At 38.9% G+C, this 20,769-nt stretch overlaps 1 protein-coding gene across 3 annotated transcripts in view; it reads right to left on the minus strand.

Annotated features, from left to right (window-relative positions):
• The window catches only part of LOC106530886 (transcription factor SOX-6), a 150,010-nt gene that overhangs the window by 21,239 nt on the left and 108,002 nt on the right, over window positions 1-20,769 (minus strand). For 2 of the 3 annotated variants that reach the window (XM_014026604.1, XM_014026603.1), the window contains 3 exons: window positions 14,860-14,980; window positions 13,751-13,830; window positions 1,513-1,662 (listed from right to left, as the gene is read on the minus strand). In XM_014026604.1, the coding sequence (XP_013882058.1) occupies window positions 1,513-1,662; window positions 13,751-13,830; window positions 14,860-14,980 (351 nt within the window). The remainder of the gene's footprint in view (window positions 1-1,512; window positions 1,663-13,750; window positions 13,831-14,859; window positions 14,981-20,769) is intronic. The other variant, XM_014026605.1, reaches the window with a different exon arrangement.

Consider the following 20,769-nt stretch of genomic DNA (forward strand, 5'->3'; position numbering starts at 1 on the left):
GTGTGTGTGTGTGTGTGTGTGTGTGTGTGTGTGTGTGTGTGTGTGTGTGTCTATGTGTGAGAGAGAGACTTTTAAATAAGCTGTTACTAATTGACGGTGAAGAGAACCGAGTTTTGCTCTGATCGCTGTTTCAACATCTTCCAAATTTCCAGCCTCTCACTTTAACTTACGCTAATCTTGAGTGTTTTTCTGTCACACAGATTTTGAACTCACTCTTTCCTTTGTGCTGTGATGTTGTCTGTTACTGTGCACACAGAAATATAAATCAATTCTTTACAGGGAACATGGAAAAACTGCTGCTTATTTTTCTTCCTGTGAATGGAGATTCAGCGTTTAACTAAGATTTGTCCCTTTGTGTTCCATACAAAGTACATGTTGCAAACTTTGTGCTATTTCAGTTATTTATATATCAAAATGTTCAGCTCATTCAGGAGATAGACATTTTCCCTTTTGGTTTTTGTAGCCATTATGCTTTTTAAAATAGTTCACCTTTTCTTTGTTCTCTCCATGAAACACTGAAATTTCTTCACTTCCTTCAAAAACATTGTTATTTCTAAAATCTGCTTTGGCTTCTTTTAGATATTCTTTTGCTACTTTTAGATACTTTTAAATACTGTTCTGCTAGTTTTATATTTACTTACTGTTCTGCTACTTTTGTCTTTTGGCTACCATTTTTCTAGCATGGCTACTAGTTTACTATTGACTTTTTATCTTCTGTCTTGCTAATTTTAGATTTTAGCTACCATTTTTTCTACATATAGCTTTCAGCTAGCCTTCTGGTCCTTTCCACTTTTGGCCAGCCTTTGGTAATTTAAGTTTTTAGCCAGACATTGCTCATTTTAGCTATGGTAAATGGTACTGAACTTATAGAGCGCTTTTCAAGTCCCTCCGGACCCCAAAGCGCTTTACACTAACAGACATTCACCCATTCACACTCACATTCACACACTGATGATGGCAAACTACACTGTAGCCACAGCTGCCCTGGGGCACACTGGCAGAAGTGAGGCTGCCATGCACCGGCACCACCGGACCCTCTGACCACCATTGGTAGGCAAGGTGGGTGAAGTGTCTTGTCCAACGACTGAGACGGCTAGACGGGGGGATCGAACCAGCGACCTTCTGGTTCCAGGACAACTCCCCTAACCACTCCACCACAGCTAGCTTTTCTTTCTACATGTAGTTTTTACCTAGCCTTTTACTTAAAATTTTAGCTAGTTTTTTGCTACAGTTGTGTTTTAGTCAGTGCTCTTATTGTTTTTTAAGGTTTGACAACTCAAGCCCCATTCATACACAGAAATTCCTGGATACACAAAGGTTTTTTTTATTGATTCAGCCTTGCATTCACGTAGAAAATATGTTTTAGGAATCTCTAAATTGTACTTTATCAAAAACCTAAGTGTCACATTTGCAGAAAGCATCATTTTTCTACCTACTTAACTGCATGTGCTCTCTGAGCTGTAGTTTAAGCTGCTGAATCCATTGTTTGACTACTTGCAGCGGTGCTTTTACCTTAATGTGAGTGACGGGGCTGGATGCTTGTTTCTCGCTCTTGAGGTTGGAGGGGGAGAGAGGAGCGGAGGAGTTGGGTGCCTGTGGGTGGGAAGCCATCTTGGCTCCTGGTGAGATCTGCATGCTTGCCAGCTGTGCTGCATACAGCTGCTGCAAAAGAGGGGGGGAGCAAAACCAACAGTCTATTAACATTGTTCGCCAGCAGTCAGAGGCTTTCCTCTTTCATCCTGTCTTCTTTCTTACACACACAAACACGCACACATGCACACAGAAAAATCAACAGGATTGCGCACGTGAGTGTGTAACATCTCCCTGTTTTTTCCCAGAATTTTGCTGGGTGTGTCTGAGCCAAATTTATTTTAAACTTATTTATAGACAAATGTTTGTGCTCCTGCATTCCTGCAACCTGGAAACAAATTTGAAAATGTTTAAAGTGTTTATCAGGCAAAATATTCAAGATGAAATTTAAATTGTTTGCCAGGATTCCCTTGAAAAAGTGTTTGTTTTTTTTATCTCAGTCAGGACTTCCTGGTTAAAAAAAGTTAAATTAAAAAATTAAAAATAAAATAATCCATCACTGTTTCTCATTCTTTTGATTGTTTCCCATGCATCATACGTAAGTAACCAAATCATGTTTTACTTATTTGTCTGAACCTATTTCAAAAAGATTGTAAAATGATTTGGATCAAATAGTTAGAGTGTAAAACAAATATCTCATTTAATGTGTTGCATAAAATAAAAACCACAAGGTCCGACAGCAGTATGGCTCCGGGACATCATAAAGATGACAAAGGAATACATGAACTCTATGTTTGAAAACAATGACATTCATTCGGTATGAATTAGGAAAAAATGAACCACGTCACAGACAGGTTGTAAACTGTTTTATGGTGTTGCAGTGACGGTATCTCTGTGTGGCTGATTAGGGTGTGAGTGAATTTGAAAAGTTGAAAACCTGAGTTGAAATTACATCTCAAGATCGACTTTCTTACATTTCTATGCTTATCAGTTTTGGTAAGTATTGTCAGCAATCTTTAAAAAAAATAATTGTTAATTAATTTATTCATTTTTAAAAACTTTCTTTCAAGCTGAAGCAAAACGTTGAGATTTTATTTGTCTGGGCTTGATCAAAATAATATCTTAGCGCTGTTTCAGTTTTTAACTATAGCTGATTCATTTTAATTGGGTGTGTCAAACAGATTATTTATGCTATGTGTTGTCATTAATTAATATTGTTTGAATTTATATGTGGGTTTGAGATGTCAGTTTAACGTGTGACAGGAAACTTAAAACGAGCCCCCAGACAGTTTAAATTCTACACTGGTGTGAAAAAAAGAACTTACAGAGAAAGATTTTTGTAGGTTTTTTTTTCAACTTAAAGTCATTATGTCAAGATTAAAATAAAAAATCAGTTTAAACAATGAAGTCAATCCTTATAAAATAAACCACACTGTGCCCCAACAGCAATTTTTATATCATTGTTGCCGAAGTTCTGCATCACAGCATTGTTTAAAGAAGAAGCCTAACAAAAATGGTAACCAGGCTGCTCAAAGAACATTTACATTTATCCATTCATACAGCACATTACTAGATCTTTACAAAATTTGTCTGAATAAATTATTCTATAGAGCATAATCAGTGCTTTAAATCACATTCATGCACTGATTGGTCATACTGGAAGCAATGAGGGGCTCAATTTCTTGCTCGGGGACAAGTCAATGTGTGACTGTACATAATTGTTAAATGCAAATAACAAATATAAGTTACACGTGATATGTGCCTTCATTATAAAATGATTGAAAGTCAACTTTCTGGTTGGAATGATCTGATCATCATTGGTCAAAATACCAAATAACAAAGTTTAGAGTCTACTGCAAGCAAGGCAACAACTGGTTAAACAGCCAAAACTTTTGGAAATAATTGAAATACACCCCCTGACTTATATCTCAACATTTTCAGTAAAATATTGCAGATCTGTTAATGCTCACAGTATGTATTGGTGAGGACTCTCAGCTGCTACCACACCAAATTGTTGCTCCATATCTGTAAAACCGACTGGGTTGTGCCCATTTCTGTGTTAGTTTAGGTCAGCTAGCTGCAGCCTTCCTGAATGGGATTGACTTCAAAAAGTTAATCAGTTGTAGATGTACATCCAGTGATTTATTTCTAATGTTTCATTATATTTCATCCAGTGGTTGATGAGATATTTTGCTAACAGACGCACAAATAAGCACACAAACAGACACTGGCGATTACATCATTCTTTCATGGCAGCAGGGGGTACATATTGCTTTAATCATACACTTCTCAGCACAGCCAAACAGGTAGAAAGAACTAACCAAAGATAGTATAATAAGAAACGTTGGGCTGTTAGTCTTAAAAACACTTTAAAACAATTTGATCACAAATGATTATTCAGAAAAACACAGATACATTTCCTCACTAAAGTTAATTTAGAAGAAAAACTAACCATGATTTAAGAAGGTATGGTTATATTTTGATGACTGGGCCTGTAATTTAACGTAAAACAAACTCAAAATTAGAACATAAATAATACCAAATTAAGAGAAAAGGCTTGGAAAGCACAAGCATTTGGTTTGGAAGCAAACGCCAAACAGACCCCAAAATAATGGAACTGGTTTTCCATCCAGAGTACTTAACAGAAATCAAAGAGTCAAAAGCTAAGCCCACAGTTCTGGGTCTTCTAAATCAAATCTGGCTGGCCAGACCAACTGCTGTCTGAAACCACTGTCAGCCCCTGTCTAAAGGTATTGGAGTGTGAGGGCTGGAGTATCAAAGAGCCTGTCCTCGAGAAAACCACCCCAGTGTGGCTGGCCTGAAGTAGGTTCTCTATTCTGCTTTCCTCACACCTCATCTATAGTCTCCCTTCCCTCTAAAAATCTGCCTCAAATTCATCCTGCTCTCATTTGATCCCCCCTTTAACTCTCCTCACTTGTCTTCTGTCTTGTTATTTTCTTCCAGAAACTACTTTTTTTGTCATATCCCTGATCTTGATAGTGATTCCTTGCTCTATGTTTTGACTGTCTACCCCTGTAATCCAAAATGGCTCCTAGCATTGTGAGATCTTATTGCCCCGTAGTCAAAACTGCGAGGCCTCCTGGGACCAGAAATCCAACGGTGAAGAAACACCCACGGACAAAGAAAGATTTGGGAGACCACCGCCACTTAGCCGCCAAAGCGCCAAGCTCAGCAGTGGGTGCCAGAGACATTGGCTGGCCCTCTTTCCACTTTTCTCAAAGCGATATTAAACACAAACAGAAGGGGCCTCGCTGCTGAAACAAAGCCCTGATGTCACGCTGCTTATTTTCCTTGGAAGGTACCGGGAGCACTCTGGCCAACCCCTGGCGATATGAGATCCCTGTTAGAATGTGCCTTGAATGGCTGGTGGTGAGGCCTCTCGCGTCAATCACGACGACCGCAGAGTTTCTTCTGGTGATGCCTGATATTCTTACAGCTGTAAAGGGAGCGTGTGGTGGTGTGTGTGGGGTGGTGGGGGGTGGTGGGGGGCTCAACCTGACACACATACATGACTAGGATCTGCACAAACACGTACACTCAGGGTAGTTTTTTCTGTGAATATACTTCTTCTATTGTGCTTGGGGTAGCTGTTCTGTCAAAAATAAAAGGACAGGAGTGTTGAATGAGCAACAGTTTGACGATAAAAGCTTTTATCTTTATTTTTTTCTCCTTCTTCAAGATGCTCAAGGATTGATTGTTGACTGGCTAATGTGCAGCGTAAACAACCTAAGCTAAAGCTCTCACGGTGCAATCAACTCTCAAGGGAAGACAATGAAGCAATTTCGTAAATTACAAATTGACAAAGGATCTTAAACGGCATCTCAACTGTCTAAACTATTCGACTGGTCTTTGGATGTTAGTGCTAATTTCACCAAAATGTGTCATTTTGACACTCTCACCTGCCCCCATCAGCAGGTATTGCTGTATTGTGATCACAAAGAAAGAAAGGGGCTGGTGTTTGGTCTGCTACATGGCCTCTGTCTTACTGAGACTGAGAGAAGAATCCATTTTCCAGGCCTCTTTTGGGTCAAGCTGCTATTGATCTCAAAAGTACACAAAGCAAATGAGGTTTTGCTGTTTTTTTTATGCAGGTTTTAGGGGTGGAGGGATTGTACAAACTGTCAGAGAGCTGATCCACACAACAGAGACTCAATATCGCACCGAGAGGGTTAACTGTATCCAAGAGAAATACTTATGAACCGATTGGGCTACTGAGACAATCATAATGCTAATTCTGATTTTCTTCAATGCAATATGTGTTTTTTTTTTCTTTTTGTGCTTCAACATCAAACAATGCTCTGACTGGATGGTAAAAAAAGTTGTTTATCTTTCATATATGACAAAAAAAAGTGTATCCTGATTCTGGGGTAGAAAAAGTGTGTCTTTACCTTTTTGGACTCCGACATAAAAAAAGTGCCAGCCTGATCAGAGACAGTGAGGGATGTCATATGATTTCAGCAAGAATGTCTGCTAAGCAACTGTATTTCCCTCACATTAGCCGTGCACAAAGGGGGCCTTTCTCCTGCAGAAATCCACTGTTTGTGGAGGGGTCTACTTCCAGACTGTAGAAACAATTGGTCAGATCAGGTTCCCACGGAAAAAAGGCACAACATTTGAGCAATCAAAGTGGCTGCACTGGGTCAGGATGGGTCGAGAGCAGCTTTAAACTTGATTTTGTTTTGGTTAATGTCAATAACGGTGAGAAAATAAGAAGTGCCTTTTGAGTACAGCTTTTTGTGGGTATGTGGTTCATACCTGTTGCTTCAAAGCAATATCTGGCAGTTAATGACCATTGTTGTCAAGCAACTAAAACATCTGGCGCAGACTGCCTACAACATCTGCCTGTCCTTTTCTGAACATACGTGGCATTAAAGGGATTAGTCTAGTTGACTTTATTAGCAGAGGACTTTGCTGCATTTAAAGTAACGTGGAGTTTTTATCTATTTACACAAGTTTCTTTTTTTTACCAGCACAAGGGTGTTTTTCACTGACAAACGTGGCCGACATTCTTTTTAGAAAATGAATGGCTGTAAACAAAATTTCTTGCTTGAGGCAGTCAAAGGGGGAGGAGAGCGATATGCAGGGTCAGGGGTCATGATGGAGGAAAGCCAGGAGGAGGAAAAAGAAGAAGCATACAACAAAGTAATAAAGCATAAGAAAAAGGGGGTAATTTCTTTTTAAATATCAAAGCCTTCCTAAAATAATTGCCTCTTCTTCTTCCTTATTCTTTTGACATTTGTCAGGAATCTCAGGAAAGAAAAAAAAACTTAACCAAAAGACTCATTTAAATTTAAGTGTTGATATTAGAGCTCCCATGCGTCTGTGATGATTTCAGTTTTCAATTTCAGAGTTCAGAGAAAAACATGAGGCAAAGCTGTCAGTTCACTCCAACAATCTGGTGACCAAAACAAACTGAATCACCAGGAGCTCATTTGGATGAAAGTTTGATTGTAAGAGAAAGAGATAAACATTTCTGTATAAAAGCTATAACTGCTGGATAAACACAAAGCCGCCTTGCATGCCAAAGTTTTAAGCAAAAATCTTACACTGAAGGTCATGTGTTGGGGATTACTCTCAGTTACTACCATGCCAAATTTAAGCTCAATATTTGTTCACCCACCCTTCATAGGCAAATAATACAATGCAATGCTGTAAAGTGTGGTAGTGCTTTATCATTACTGCACTTTGATTATTACAAGAACAGCAAGGTGACTGGTGCAAAATATTCTGGTGGGTACGAGTTAAATTGTGTGAACAGGGGTAGATTTTTATTTTCTTGTCAGAGGTGGGACAGAGTGGCAGATCCTATTAAATGGAGGGAGCGATTTTTTTCCGCTACCAAGTGCAATGGTGGAGCCAGGGGGGTGGCCAGTGGTGGCCTTGCCCAATATATAATAATCTTTGGCCACCCCAACAATTTAATAATTTAATCTTTATGTTGCAACAATGCTTCTATAAATAAATAACTATACAAATAAATCTTAAACAAAAAGAAAAACTGTTAATTTCTCTTTTAAAACGGTATTACATTTGTAAGGAACATCTATTTCTGGGATGAGCGGTAAAGCTGAGTATGTGGGTTGCGCACATGAAAAAATTGCCAAATCTTCTCATCCATTACAAAACAGTTTATTTTGCTGTTGCTAATGACACTTGTTTTAAGGTTGTAGTACCTCCAGGTGCTGCCAATCAAGTGCCCGCTATATGATTTATTGCCAAGAAACATAATAATAATATAATACTGTATAATATCTACCACATTCACGCAAGTACAAGGAGAACTCCAAACAGAAAGACTCCAAACTGGGGATTGAACCCACAGCCTTCTTTCTTTGAGGCTAATCCATCTTGCAATTGTGGGACTATGAATTTATTTCAAAATGTGAACCAGCACAATTTAACTGAACCTAAACTAATTGTTGTGAAGCATGAATTTCAGGGCAAAATATTTTCTTTCTTCATTAAGTTGCTAATAAACTTATCTTTTGAGAACACTAAAACACAATCTCAGTTTTGTGCACAATTGTTATTAAGTTGTAGTGTTTTCTTTTTATTACAGCTGACTGCCTGAATAATCCCAAACTAATGCAACAAAGAAAGAAAAAAAATGCTTTAAAGACAGCAAATATTTTTTTGAGAAAACTTGTTAATCCATGCAAATGCAAAGAGCATATCATGTTTTCCTCATCCAATAATGCACATTCAGTGCTTTAAAACATTCCCGTTTGATACATTTTTAATGAGCACAGCCGTGCAGCTGGCCTCGCACTATGTCTTCACACCAGTGAGCAGCATGTAAACAGATCAACAGCAGCAACGTTCTTTATCCGGGTCTCCAACTAATGCATTCAGGAATGAAACTAAGTAGGGATCATTTGTGATTATGGGAGGTCTTGCACCTTTTCAACAGTCAAGAAAGCAAAAAATGGCTAAAGCCTGAGACAAGTGAGATCAACAAAAAAAAATCTATTGGTCCAGCAGTGAGTAATGATACATACTGGGAACTCACTGGAAGGCTTCAGATTTTCAGTGCTGTTTGTATCACAGACATGAATCTTGAAGGCAGAGCCCAAACAGAAAATAAGAGACACTGTGAAGCCGCAGCTTAAATGAATAGCTCTGGTCTTTTTGAAGTTAGGCTTTGAGAGGAGGCTATGAACAATACTATCTTACCTGTTGTAGATGATTTTTTGAAACAGACATTCATTTTGACTGGACTGACAAGCTAACACCTAATCAAAGTGGGACCAAGACCAAAGTGGATTGCTGTTACCTTAAAGTAACTCCGACCTGAGAGATATCTGCAACTGGTAAAATGTTACCTTTTCATAATCTTTCACGACAATCTCTCATACAAAAAATCCCTTTAATAAATGTGAAAAATCCAAGCTAGAGACTAAAAATTTGCAACACAAAAATGGCCATAATGTGGTGAAAATTACACATATTGAGCTAATGTTTGACAATGCATTAGTTGGGAGTCATTAACTACACACACTTTATCTTACACATGACAATATTTTCAAGATTTGACCTAAACACTTTTAAAGACTGTGTAAAGGAAAAATAAACGTGTTCTGAGTTTGTCACACCATAGAAATATGTGTTAAAAATCACCCAGCCAAGTTTGAACAATTAAAAATACTGTTAACCTTATAAAATTAAGTGTTAAAAGTAATGAAAAAATATCAGTTAGCGGTGGTCTGGAATGCTGGGGGCGTGTCCACTGGAGGAGCTTAAACCACGCCCACCACCCTGAACATTCCTGTAACCGAGGAAACAATGTTTGTTTTCTTTTCCATTAGAGCATCAGGGGGCAGGGTTATACTGAAGGCAGCTGCGTGACATCACGAGGCTGCCCTTTAAGACACGCCCAAAATATCCTGAAAAACAGATACCTTGTTACACTAATTGAATCATTTCTCCACTATTCAAATATGTACAGTTGAGAGAATTTGCACTCATTTACAACAATCCATTTATGATATTTATAATGTTTAATAAAGAAAATGTTACATTTTACTTTACACGGTCTTTCACTTATTCCTCAACATGAAATAATTTTGATAAACTCAATCAAGAAAGGCGGCATTCCTTCAATCTTTAATGTTAAATCTGTAGTTCAAATCTAATAAAATGCATCCAGGTCTATAAAGGGGTGGAGCCAGGGGTGGCCATGGCCAGCTCAACCGTCACTTTGCCAGCAACATTTTGGCGAAGCTATTCTATCTAGAATATTAATTTCAACTGCACTGCTCCAATTGGTAATTCTCATGATGTAATTCTACATGGTAGTTGCCACCTGTGTAAGTAAATGAGAGAATGATAAATAAACATGATTAAATCTTCAGCAAATATTTTTGAGCCACCCCTGTGTGAGTAGTGATCCAAGTCTGGCCACCTCTATAAAATCCTTATCTGTAGATTTTGCTCAGTTTCTCCAAAGTAGAAAAGTTTCCACCAGTACTTGTGATGAAGACAAACAAGAGCAAAGCTTAGGGCAAATCTTCTCATGATTGCTTTTGGCAAAAGGCATTATTGTATAAACAATGTCTAAATAAGTGCTGGAAGCCACCATCTCCATCTCACAAAACAAAAGATCGTTCCCAATAATTGCCCTTTATTCTATCCTCAACACTTCCCCGCGCTCTCTGTTTCCGTCTCAGTCCGCCTTGACTGAAAGCTTCCTCCTTCATTCAGGTTGCCTCTCGTTCTGTGCGCACGTAGCAGGCAGTGTTTAAATGTGAGCGACGACGTCTCCGCCATCACCCGCCCTCTTACCTCTCGCTCACCGTACGGCTCTTTTGATCGTTTCAAAGCCAGGAGTGAAGACAGGAGGCTGCAAGCCCCTCGGCGAGGCACGCCTGCTCGGCTAAGTCAATAGCGGCTAATGAGGCCTTCGATAGGCGAGGAACAATATGAATTGAATAAACTGAGATAAGGATTCTTCTCACATCTAAAAGCTTGGCTATGGTAATGACTGACATGATGAAACAACATTGTTTGGGAGTGAAAAAGCTTTTTGAAGGCTTTTGTCGGTTTTGTTGTTCACACTTACAGCAGAAAGAGGGACAAGGAGCAGATATTTTCTGTTTCCTTTTCTTCCTCTTCTTTGTTTTTTCTATTTTCTTCCACTTTGCAAACATTCTCTACGATAACCATTACAGATAACTGCTATTCTCAAACCACAGGTGTTGAGCAGCATTAAAGTATTTGATGAATTGCCCAGGCCAGGTGTTGTGCTGTCGGGGCGGAATTCCTCTGTCATTCATCATAACAGCTTTTGTCTGATGCAGCAGATAAGCAGGCCGGTGCGTTACTGTCTGTCAACTGAGCGTCATTTTTAACTTTTTAACTGTTTTCTTTTTAAAAAGGGGAGAAAAGGCACTGTAACTTCATTAAATATTACAAGGAGTGAAAGGGAAGCTGGATTCTGTGTCAGTTTGTTGCATTCTGCGCTTCCTCCAGCTTCCATTTGAACTCATTACCACCCACTTTTTAAAGTTTCTTTGCACATATTGTCCAACATAAACAGAACTTTAGAACAAGCACTGAAAATACTGAGATCCTGCTTTACTGCCATTAAAAAGTAGTAGTTTCAAACAAACTTTGTTATCTGCCATAAATAAGCAAACTGACTAATCTACTTAAATCACTTACATCTAATCTAAAAACAATAACAAATCTACCTTTTTTATCATGACTTTAAACCTTTAGGAAACCTTGACAGCTAATCAACATCCAGGTCTGAATATCCTCATTTGGCACATCCCTGGGTGAGGGTGTCTGATACGAACCACAGAGCAGAACAGACTGCAAAACACAGTTTTTTATAAGTCGACTATAAGTGCAGGTTCATTTATGTCTTTTGTTGATATTTATATTCTCAAAGTGAGACAGCATTTAACTGTGCAGTCATAAAGACTAAAACTCTTCACTAAGCTCTTCTACTGTATTTTAATTACAGCTACATCTTTACATGTAAAGTCTGTCAGACACTTAAATTAACAACAAACCTTTAGTCTTTTAGTGTCACAACATAAATGGTTTTATACACTGGATACATTTTAAAACATGTCTACTGTCAGAAGAGATAGCAAGCTCTTTGCCATGAGAAAAGGTTTAGTTTGTTTGTTCTCGTCATCTCAGGGCAAGGTTAGAAGGAGCTCAAGGTTTTTTTATTATCTGCTCGTGTGCACATTTGTCTGTTAGCAAAACATCTTGAACCATTGGCTGGATTTTGATGAAACTCTTGAAAAGTAATTATTGAATGTACTTGTTCATCTGATTAACTTTTACAGTTAGCATCATTAAAGATGGCCGCCCCAGTTAAGTGACCCTAGAAAACACAATATATAAAATGTTGTACATTTGACAGATTTTGAGATGTGAATTAGCTTTGCATCTGAAAGCCATTATAACCTGTACGTTGAGAGTCAGTTGATTGTGTGAGATCTTGATTTAAAACTTAGCCAAATATTGCAAAAATTAAAACTAGTCTGTTATCAAGATATCTTCTGAACCCCTGGATGAAACTTTCACAAAATGAGGATTGGGGAACTTATTTATAGTGGCAGAGCAGGCTCGAAGATGGAAGACTTGATGTTATTTACTGTTTTTTAACGTCCTACGGCCACTGTTGAATAAATTAGAAACTGAGTTTTTGAAAAAAATACATAAAACTTGAAAAAATCCATGAGACTACTTTATACATCCGTACACCTGCAAAATGAGGGAAAATCCATGTAAATTAGGGACAATCCGTATAACTTGAAATTAGGGATGCACCGATGTGAAAATTTCAGCCGATGTTGATATCCAATATAATTATTGCTGTTATGGCTGATAACCGATATTTACCAATGTTACACAAAAACACAAATTATATTATACATATACGCACAAACACACTTGGGTCTTTTTTTGACACGGTAAAAAAAATGACCAGACCTCTGACATGACTCCATACTTCAGTTATTCCTGGCTATGCAGCGTCAATTTCACTATCATGATCAAACAGATGCTGCTCAACCAACCATCTCCCCTCCAAAAACAGAAACACGAAGCTAAAAAGTGTGAAATCAATATCAGACGTTCATGTCGGCCCAGTTTTACATATCGGACCGATACGATATTCTAAAAAATTACCAATATCGGCCGATACCGATATCAATACCGATATATCGTGCATCCCTACTCGAAATGTATGCTACTGGATGTACAGTACATCCACAATTAACTTCTGTGACTTTAGAAAACAAACAAAAAAAGGCTATAATTTGGTGAATTTTCAAGATCCATCCATTATCTATACACGCTTCTTCCTTTCAGGGTCGCGTGGGTCACTGGTGCCCATATCCAGCAGTCACAGTGCGAGGGGCAGGATACACCCTGGACAGGTTGCAAGTCCATCAATTTTCAAAACATTTAATCAAAATTTAGTGTGACAGTAGCTGAGAGTCAACTACAACATGCTCAGAGTGCTAACAGAATGCGCACGATCTTGTGATATTGTGTTAATTTGAGCACAGCGTTATTTTCAAGGTTTGCGGAAAACGGGTACTGTTTCTCAGCATCTCCGATTAAAACTGTCGTGGAAGGTTTTGGGTGATATGCAGGGATGTCAGGCCTTTGAAACTTGGTTTGGTTTTTCCATCTTTTTCTTATTCACCAAAGCTCTTCTTTTGATTTCGTCTTTGATTCATACAAACAGAAAGGGATCAATAGTATCAAGAAATATTATCGTTTCGAAGAAATCCTTGAGAGATTACCTCACTTTGTAAAAATATTTATTCTGTCACACTCCTACGGATGAATAGAGTTATACAAAACATCTTGAGTGGGTGAGTTAGAAGATATGCCTTTATATTAAAAAAAGCTATATATTTGTTTTTACACAAGGATAATTTGTGACAGAATCATTTGAATAAAAGAAGATAAATCAGACATTCTCTGAAGTTTCATGGGGTGAAGAGGGCATTTGAGTTGAATTGAAGCACATTTCACACACAAACACACACACCAACCTCCATGCTTACTTGTCACAAAGGTATTGTCGAACCCTTTTATATTCTTTTTATCTATTTGAATGTGTGATTAATTCAGAATGGAAAATAAATATATAATAAAAGAAAGCTTCCAACATTTTGCATTAAGGGAAGGCTTCATTGGATGAAATGTCAAGGTGCGGTCTTCTTACCTGTAGTTGTAGAGGGCTGAGTCCAGACGCCGCTGCAGCTGCCATTGTTGAAGGAATGAACTGCATTGGGTAATTCTCACCTGGTGAACAAGCAAAACAACACGTATTATAAAGAGAGACAGGGGCAGAGTTCAACGCAAGAACCAACCTGCTCTTTACCTTCAGCCCCGCCGCTCTGTCTCTTTCTCCCTGTCTCGCTCTTTGTCTCCTCGCCTGTTCCACTCATGTTTTTATACATAAGCTACAGCAAGGGTCACGAACGTTTTATTCAGAGGTTAATAATGCCCACCGTCGGCACAAACAAGTGCTCGAGACCAGACGGAGCAGCGCTCGCTCAATGGGACGCACTCACAAGCTCGTATACAAGCAGGACGTATGACGCCCCCGCTGTTTGTCCTTAAAAGGCTTTTCATGTTCAGGTCTTTGTTTGAAACAGTCCCAAGTAAAAAAAAAATAAAAAAATAAAATAAAAAACAGGGTGTGCAATAACGGCTTTTGAACATTTTTAAAAATAATTCTTTCTGTATGTCTCCCTCTTTTTGCAGCCTTGCAGGGGTGTGTGTGTGTGTGTGTGTGTGACTTCGTGCAGCTTGTTCTGCGTGAAGTTTGGTGGCTCGGCGCTGCCCCCCGTGTCAGGCGAGCACCTGGCGAGGAACGCGAGGAGAAACGCGAAAGAAGGCAGGTGGTGCAGAGTATCCTGCAAAAACACGACCGCGCGCTGTGCCTGTAGGTGCGGCCTCCGAGGTTTTGTTGGGAGGCTGTTTCAGAAAAATGCTCGTGAATTGTTAAAACATGCAACATGCGTGCTTTCTTCAGAGCACATTCTTTTCGGAGGCCAAGTGATTTGTCTGTCGGAATCATTAGCATGTTGGCAGCTTTTGAGCTAGAAAATACTTAGGAGCACGTGTGTGCCTTCATGTGAGTGAGAGCGTCTTAAATTCCGGGACATCGTGAAGGAGACATTCCGCTCCTCGGTGCGTCCAGTGAATTGATCCTGAAGTAAAGGAAGGAGGCTTGTAAATCTCTCCAGGACATTCCTCACCAGATGCAGCTCATTAACCTCCACTGGGATCCCAGTGGTTGTTGAGACAGGGGGCTCAGGAGCATACCTGGCTTGTAGGACATTCCGGGCGGGAAGAGGAAGCCTTGCTGTGCCGCGGCGGCAGCGGCCAGAGACCGCTGGTCGTGTGGAAACACCGGGATCATCAGAGGAGGCATGTGACCCTGGACCTGACAGAAAACCAGACAGCGAGGAGGGAGACGGAAGGAAAATGAAGGAAAACGTTACTCAGAGAACCTCGATGAAACATATACCATGTCAACAAAATTAACAAATGACGGGGAAGCAGTTTGCACATTGAGTAATGTGCTTTTCAAGCTTTGCATAGAAAGTAAATATTTTACTTTCTAGAAATGATGTATCAACATATAAAGCAAGAACATTGCACACATAGCTTGTATAAACTGATACTTGATGTATTTTTACTGTGTTTTCTCACAGTTATTAACATTTTTTAGCTCGCCATCAAAGTTCAATGGCAACAGGCTCAAAATACAGCGAAACTAAGTTTTATTTGTTTATTTCAATGTCCTCATTTCTGAAAATCTTTTTCATCTCCTGCCTGCATAGATCTGCCAAAAAAGATTTTTTTTATATAAATATCAGTTTTTCCTCATAACTCTGTGGATAAATGGAGGGACAAATACTGTGGAAAAAAAGTCAGTTTTTTTATAAAAATGTCCAGAGCCATGTAGATACTTAATACTTATTTAGCTATTTAATAAAGAAAAACTTTTACAACTAGAAATTCAAGAGTCGTTTTTTTAATCTGTTTTGTAAACATAAATATCAAAAGGACAACTAAGCAATAATGAGAAATAAGCCAAAAAAAAAATAACTGAAAGAACTGAAACCAAACAAACTGAAAAAGGGAAAATAAAAAGGAATTCAAATAAAGGTGTAAAAAATATTCAGCTTTTCTAAACAGCTGATTCAAAATTCAAAGGACAGAAACCAAACTAGAAATAATAAAGATGTACATTCTGAGCCTTTAGAACAACAGAGAGGCTAAAAGCTTCTTTCATCTCGGCTTGAAAGACTTAACAAGTGTGTTTGACTGAGTGAAGACTCAAACTGAACACAGCATATCAAAGATGACCCTGCGGGAATCTATTAGAGAAAAATCACCCGACTGTACTTTCCCCTCCATCTTTCCCCTTTATCTCCTTCCTTTTTCCTTTCTGTCATTTTTTTTTTGTCTGACTTGTAAAATTAGGGTCTTCCGCCTTCATGTTCCCATCTTGTATTTCTCTTTTCTTGTTTTTCTTGCTTTCGGTTTCCCCCCTCTCATTGCTTTTGTAAATATTTTGCCTAAAATGCGAGGCCACTCTGCAGTTTTTGAACTTGCTGAAAACAAGGGCTGAAAGTGACAAAATGCTGTCAAGGAAGATTTATTCACAAAGTCTACGAAAAATAAAAATAAAACGGTTTAATCAGAGTAATTTNCCCCCCGCCCCCACGGTCACCTCGTCCTCTTCACCACTGCTTTTCAAGCTCCTTCTTGTGTCAGTTTATCTCTCACCTTCCTCTGTCTGTAATGTTTCTCCCCCTCCCTCAGTTTTCCTCGTCGTCATTCTGCTCATCTGCCCTGTTCACCCATCAGTGWTGACAGTTTGTTCCTCCACCCTGCAGCTCTGCCTTTTTGTTTTCCCCTCCAATGGAAACCAACTGTCTTTTACCAAGGATTACTTTACATCACTTGCTATGGAATAGTTGCTCATGTGCAGGCTTTTAGTTCTTTTCTTTACCATATTTCAGTTTAGCTTGTTGGAGTTGTCTTTGCTTCCAGAAAGCATTTGCATCATGTCTTTAAACTTCCTTTACTGCTTTTACATTATGACTTTTTAGAGATCATACCATGCATTTCCCTGAACTCTATTTGCCAACTTTTTTAGCAAAGTTTTAACAGACACTGTAAATGTTCTTCTGGATTTTACCCGACAAAACATTTGGGATTTGCAGGTCTCCATAAGGTCAGGTCTGGTCAAATTGGTCCTCCCACTCAGAGTCAATTTACTGCTTCTCTGAGTGTCAGTGCAGTCAGCTCTGGGGTCTTCACTGTGGGGTGACTYGTGCTGGTTCAGCTTGTGGTCAGAGAGTTTTATCTACTTTCATGCTTATCGCTTAGTTCATTTACCAACTCATTCAGTCTGTCTTTATAAACACTCATTATCCATTTTGATTAATACTCACCCACTGACCACCCCCATACATTTTCCTCTTAGAGATAAAAACATGCATTTTTCATATTTCTCTTTTTCTGTACCTTAGTGGTTGCAGGCTTTGATTATCTTTAAAATCCTCTGAAGGTTCAGTGACTGAAAAGAACTGAGAAACCTTCAGAGGCGCCATTTATTTAGCTTGTTAGAGTTTCATGTTGATACCGCACACGATTTAGACTGAAACCCTGCTGGTGACAACTTCAAATGCTGACAGCATTTGAAAAGTTCTGATCATTGGTTTTTGTTTTTGTGTTTCACAGCGTTTTCAGCATCACTTCACACATGCTGAGTTTGTTTTATAGTAGTCATTAATTAACAATGCATGATTTGGAGCTCAGAGGGTCATTTGTTCCCCCCACATCAGAAGGATCCAGTTGTGCTAGTTTGGGTATCTGGTAAAGATGCTTTCTGGGGTGTTTCAGACATGTCCCTCTAAAATAATCAGAGCACAATAAAGACTTACAAGAGAGATCATAGTTTACAGCTGTTTGAGAACAGTTCAAAGTACTCGCAGATGAGTAACTAACTCACAGGGGTCATAATAACTGCTCTGGGCCCTGCATGGACTGTTCCACAGTTCAGACATTTTGGGGCCTGAAATGGAAGAATATTTGCAAATCACGCATTGGCTAATTCAGTCTAGATACTATAAGTCCAGGTAGCATTTTTATGGGTTTGCTCTGGCCATGCCAGTYTTTGACAGCTCCACGTGTGAAACACAACTAATACAACAAAACACATGTTCAACTGTTAAACTAAATAAATCAATGAGGTGAAAGTGGACTGGTTTTACCAACGTGTGGCTGATGCCATCATGAGTATTGCTGAGTGTTGTCATTTAAACTAAAAACTTGGTTAACCCTCACTTTTTCTGTAAACATTTCAGTACTTAAAACCTTCGGCAAATTTCATTTTACAAAAAAATGTTCTAACTAGATACCGCATAGCGGTAACATAATGACCCCAGCATGCACAAATGAGCCAGAACTCAGAAGACTTTATTCTTGATAAATGTCATGCTGCTTGGTGCATCCCAAAATTGTAGTGGTTTGGGTGGGGGATTTATTTATTTATTTATATGGGGAGGGTACGTTTGCTTTTTGTAGTAGGCCCTAAAAGCCACTCTACTCTCCAGATTTTTTTTTGTCCACACATTCTAACTAGATACCGCATAGCGGTAACATAATGACCCCCGCACGCAGAAATGCACCAGAACTCTGAAATCTTTATTCCTAATAAATGTCATGCTACCAGATGCATCCCAAAATGGGGACCTGATTGATAGAGCTTCATCAGAGCTAAACAACAAAAGAAATCTGAAGCTTCTATGTTGAACAGTTTCTGAGTTATAAGCATTTTTGCATGTCCTGACACCCCCTCTTTGAAAGGAGCCCCCTCCTCAAATATGGGGTCTATCATAAAACCGTTGGCTGGCGCAGTGTAGGTCAGACTCTTCTACAGCTCTGCCAAATTTCATGTTGATTGGTGCAGCCGTTTTTGTGCTACGGTTGACCAAAAATCACTGAAAAAAAAAGAGAAAAAAAAAACGTATGAAAACAATATGACTCCCGCTCACGCTTCGCGTGCGGGGGTCATAATAAAAGTGAGTCATGCCACTAGGTGGCAAGAACATAAACATAAACACCATATGATAATGAACAACTGATCGATGCTCATCCACATATTAAAGCTGGACATCATGGGATCCCAAACAGAAGCGCGCTGGTCACAGTTATGGGTCCTGGACCGTCACCTAACTGGACTTTGCTTTTAATTAAAACATAACAAAAGAATGTCCAACCTAGTTGGTTGACATAAAATGACATATCTTTCAGGTTTTGACTGTAGTTGATTCACTAGTCCTTATTGTGCTGTTGTAAGTTTAAATTTTTATTTTCTCTCATATGTTTAAATGTATTTAGTTATTTTATTGCCATAAAAGAGGTCACAGGTATCACAATGATTGTGTGCAGGGAAGACATTTGGGGGCTCTTTTACAAAGATCCAAAATAGCGAGTGCTAAATTGCTGTGTACATATTAGTGTAGGGCTTGGCGGTATGACCTCAAATTCGTATCACGGAATAAATTGAATCCCTTCATGGTAACAGCATATACTGTATATCGCGGTGGAAACTATCAAAAAAAGTATATGTAATTTTTAGAGCCTTTTTTTGCAGAAAACTAATCTTAATCAAACCCAGCATTTTTGCTTTAATATCAGCCTGCCATACAATGAGCTTCTGCCTGCTGAACTTATCAGCTGCTGCGCTCTCATTTTTATTGCTGTGCGCTCATTTTCATCATCAGAGCAGAAGCCGACTTTACGTCTTTTTTTATCATTTCTGTGGTGGGTAACAATATATAAAAAACAAGTTTTTTCTCCGAAAACTTGGGTGTGTAAAAACTCCGGTTGTTGTAAAGCTTCACTCTGCGGGAGGGAGGAAGGAAATGATCCCGATGTAACTTTTCTACAGCGGGAGGTGGAAATTTTGAGGATTTATTTTCTTTATGCATTTTAAAACACTATAATTTCTTCGTTTTATTTCGAACTCCCCCTGCTCAGTTGTCTCTGCACTCGCAGCCCTGTTGACACAGGTCCGATGATGTAATGACGATATGACGGTAGAGGGTAAATTTCTACCGTAGGCCAACTTCATACAGTTTCTACCATCTACCGCATTTACCGCGCAGCCCTAATGTGTTGTGTATTATAGGTGTGGTGTGGGTGATCTATTTAGATTGCGTGCAAAAATTTTAACAAGTGCAAAAGTTACAGTATGCAGACCACCCTACTTAAGTAAGGATTTTGTGTGTGCTACTGGTGTCATGGAGACAATCTTCATGGTGGAGGAGGCAAACGATCCAGACATTGCAGTGTTGCAAGGAGTTTAAGCCTCCTTGTAGCTCTTTTTGCCCTTGATCAAAAAATAAATAAATAAACAAACAAAACTTCATAAGCTGTGTTGTGTTTTGCAGCGGAGCGGCTAACAGCGACTGAAACAGAGCAGGTAGAATGACCGCAGCCAGTTAGAGCTTGCTTTTCAAACATGTTAAATATAGATGCAAAAACAACAACCACAACCAGTTTGTATATTGATGATGACAAACAAGCTAAACAGATTGTGTCTGCTATTTGGCTCATTTGACAGGTGCAATCTTTGTTGCGCACCATCAATAGATCAGCTTTGTGCATGCTATTAAGTTTGCACATGTTTCTATACATGCAAATCTTTAGTAGATCAGGCCCCTGATATAGTAATAAATTCATCAAAATTTGATGATTAAAAATATCCAAAACACCCTGGTTATAGTTTGAGTTTTTAGGCCACACAGTTATATGTACACACAAAACAGACTGTCATTAACTCTGTAAAACACTGTCTTCTGTCCACACTGACCCACCAGAATAAAAAATAGATTTTTCAATCTCCATCTTGGAAAGCATTTTTTAAACATGTTTTTCCCACCAAAATCTTTGTGTTTCATAACAGCAGAAAATATATGTTATGAAAGATATCTAGAGAGCAGATACTTTGAAGACTTTTGCAATGTGATTTCTGTTTGTTAAATTATTTTAATCCAGCCCCAACTTCTTTTTTTTCTTTTTCACACATCTGACTTTTTTCTACTCTTCTTAAGACTCCTCCCTTCCACTCTTTCCATTTCTGTCCCCCTGTTCAGTGCCATGCACCTCCATTCATCTCCATTACTACCAATGCATTGACCAAACTGACAC

This window comes from Austrofundulus limnaeus, unplaced genomic scaffold, assembly GCF_001266775.1.
Source record: "Austrofundulus limnaeus strain Quisiro unplaced genomic scaffold, Austrofundulus_limnaeus-1.0 Scaffold571, whole genome shotgun sequence".
Taxonomy (NCBI): domain Eukaryota; kingdom Metazoa; phylum Chordata; class Actinopteri; order Cyprinodontiformes; family Rivulidae; genus Austrofundulus; species Austrofundulus limnaeus.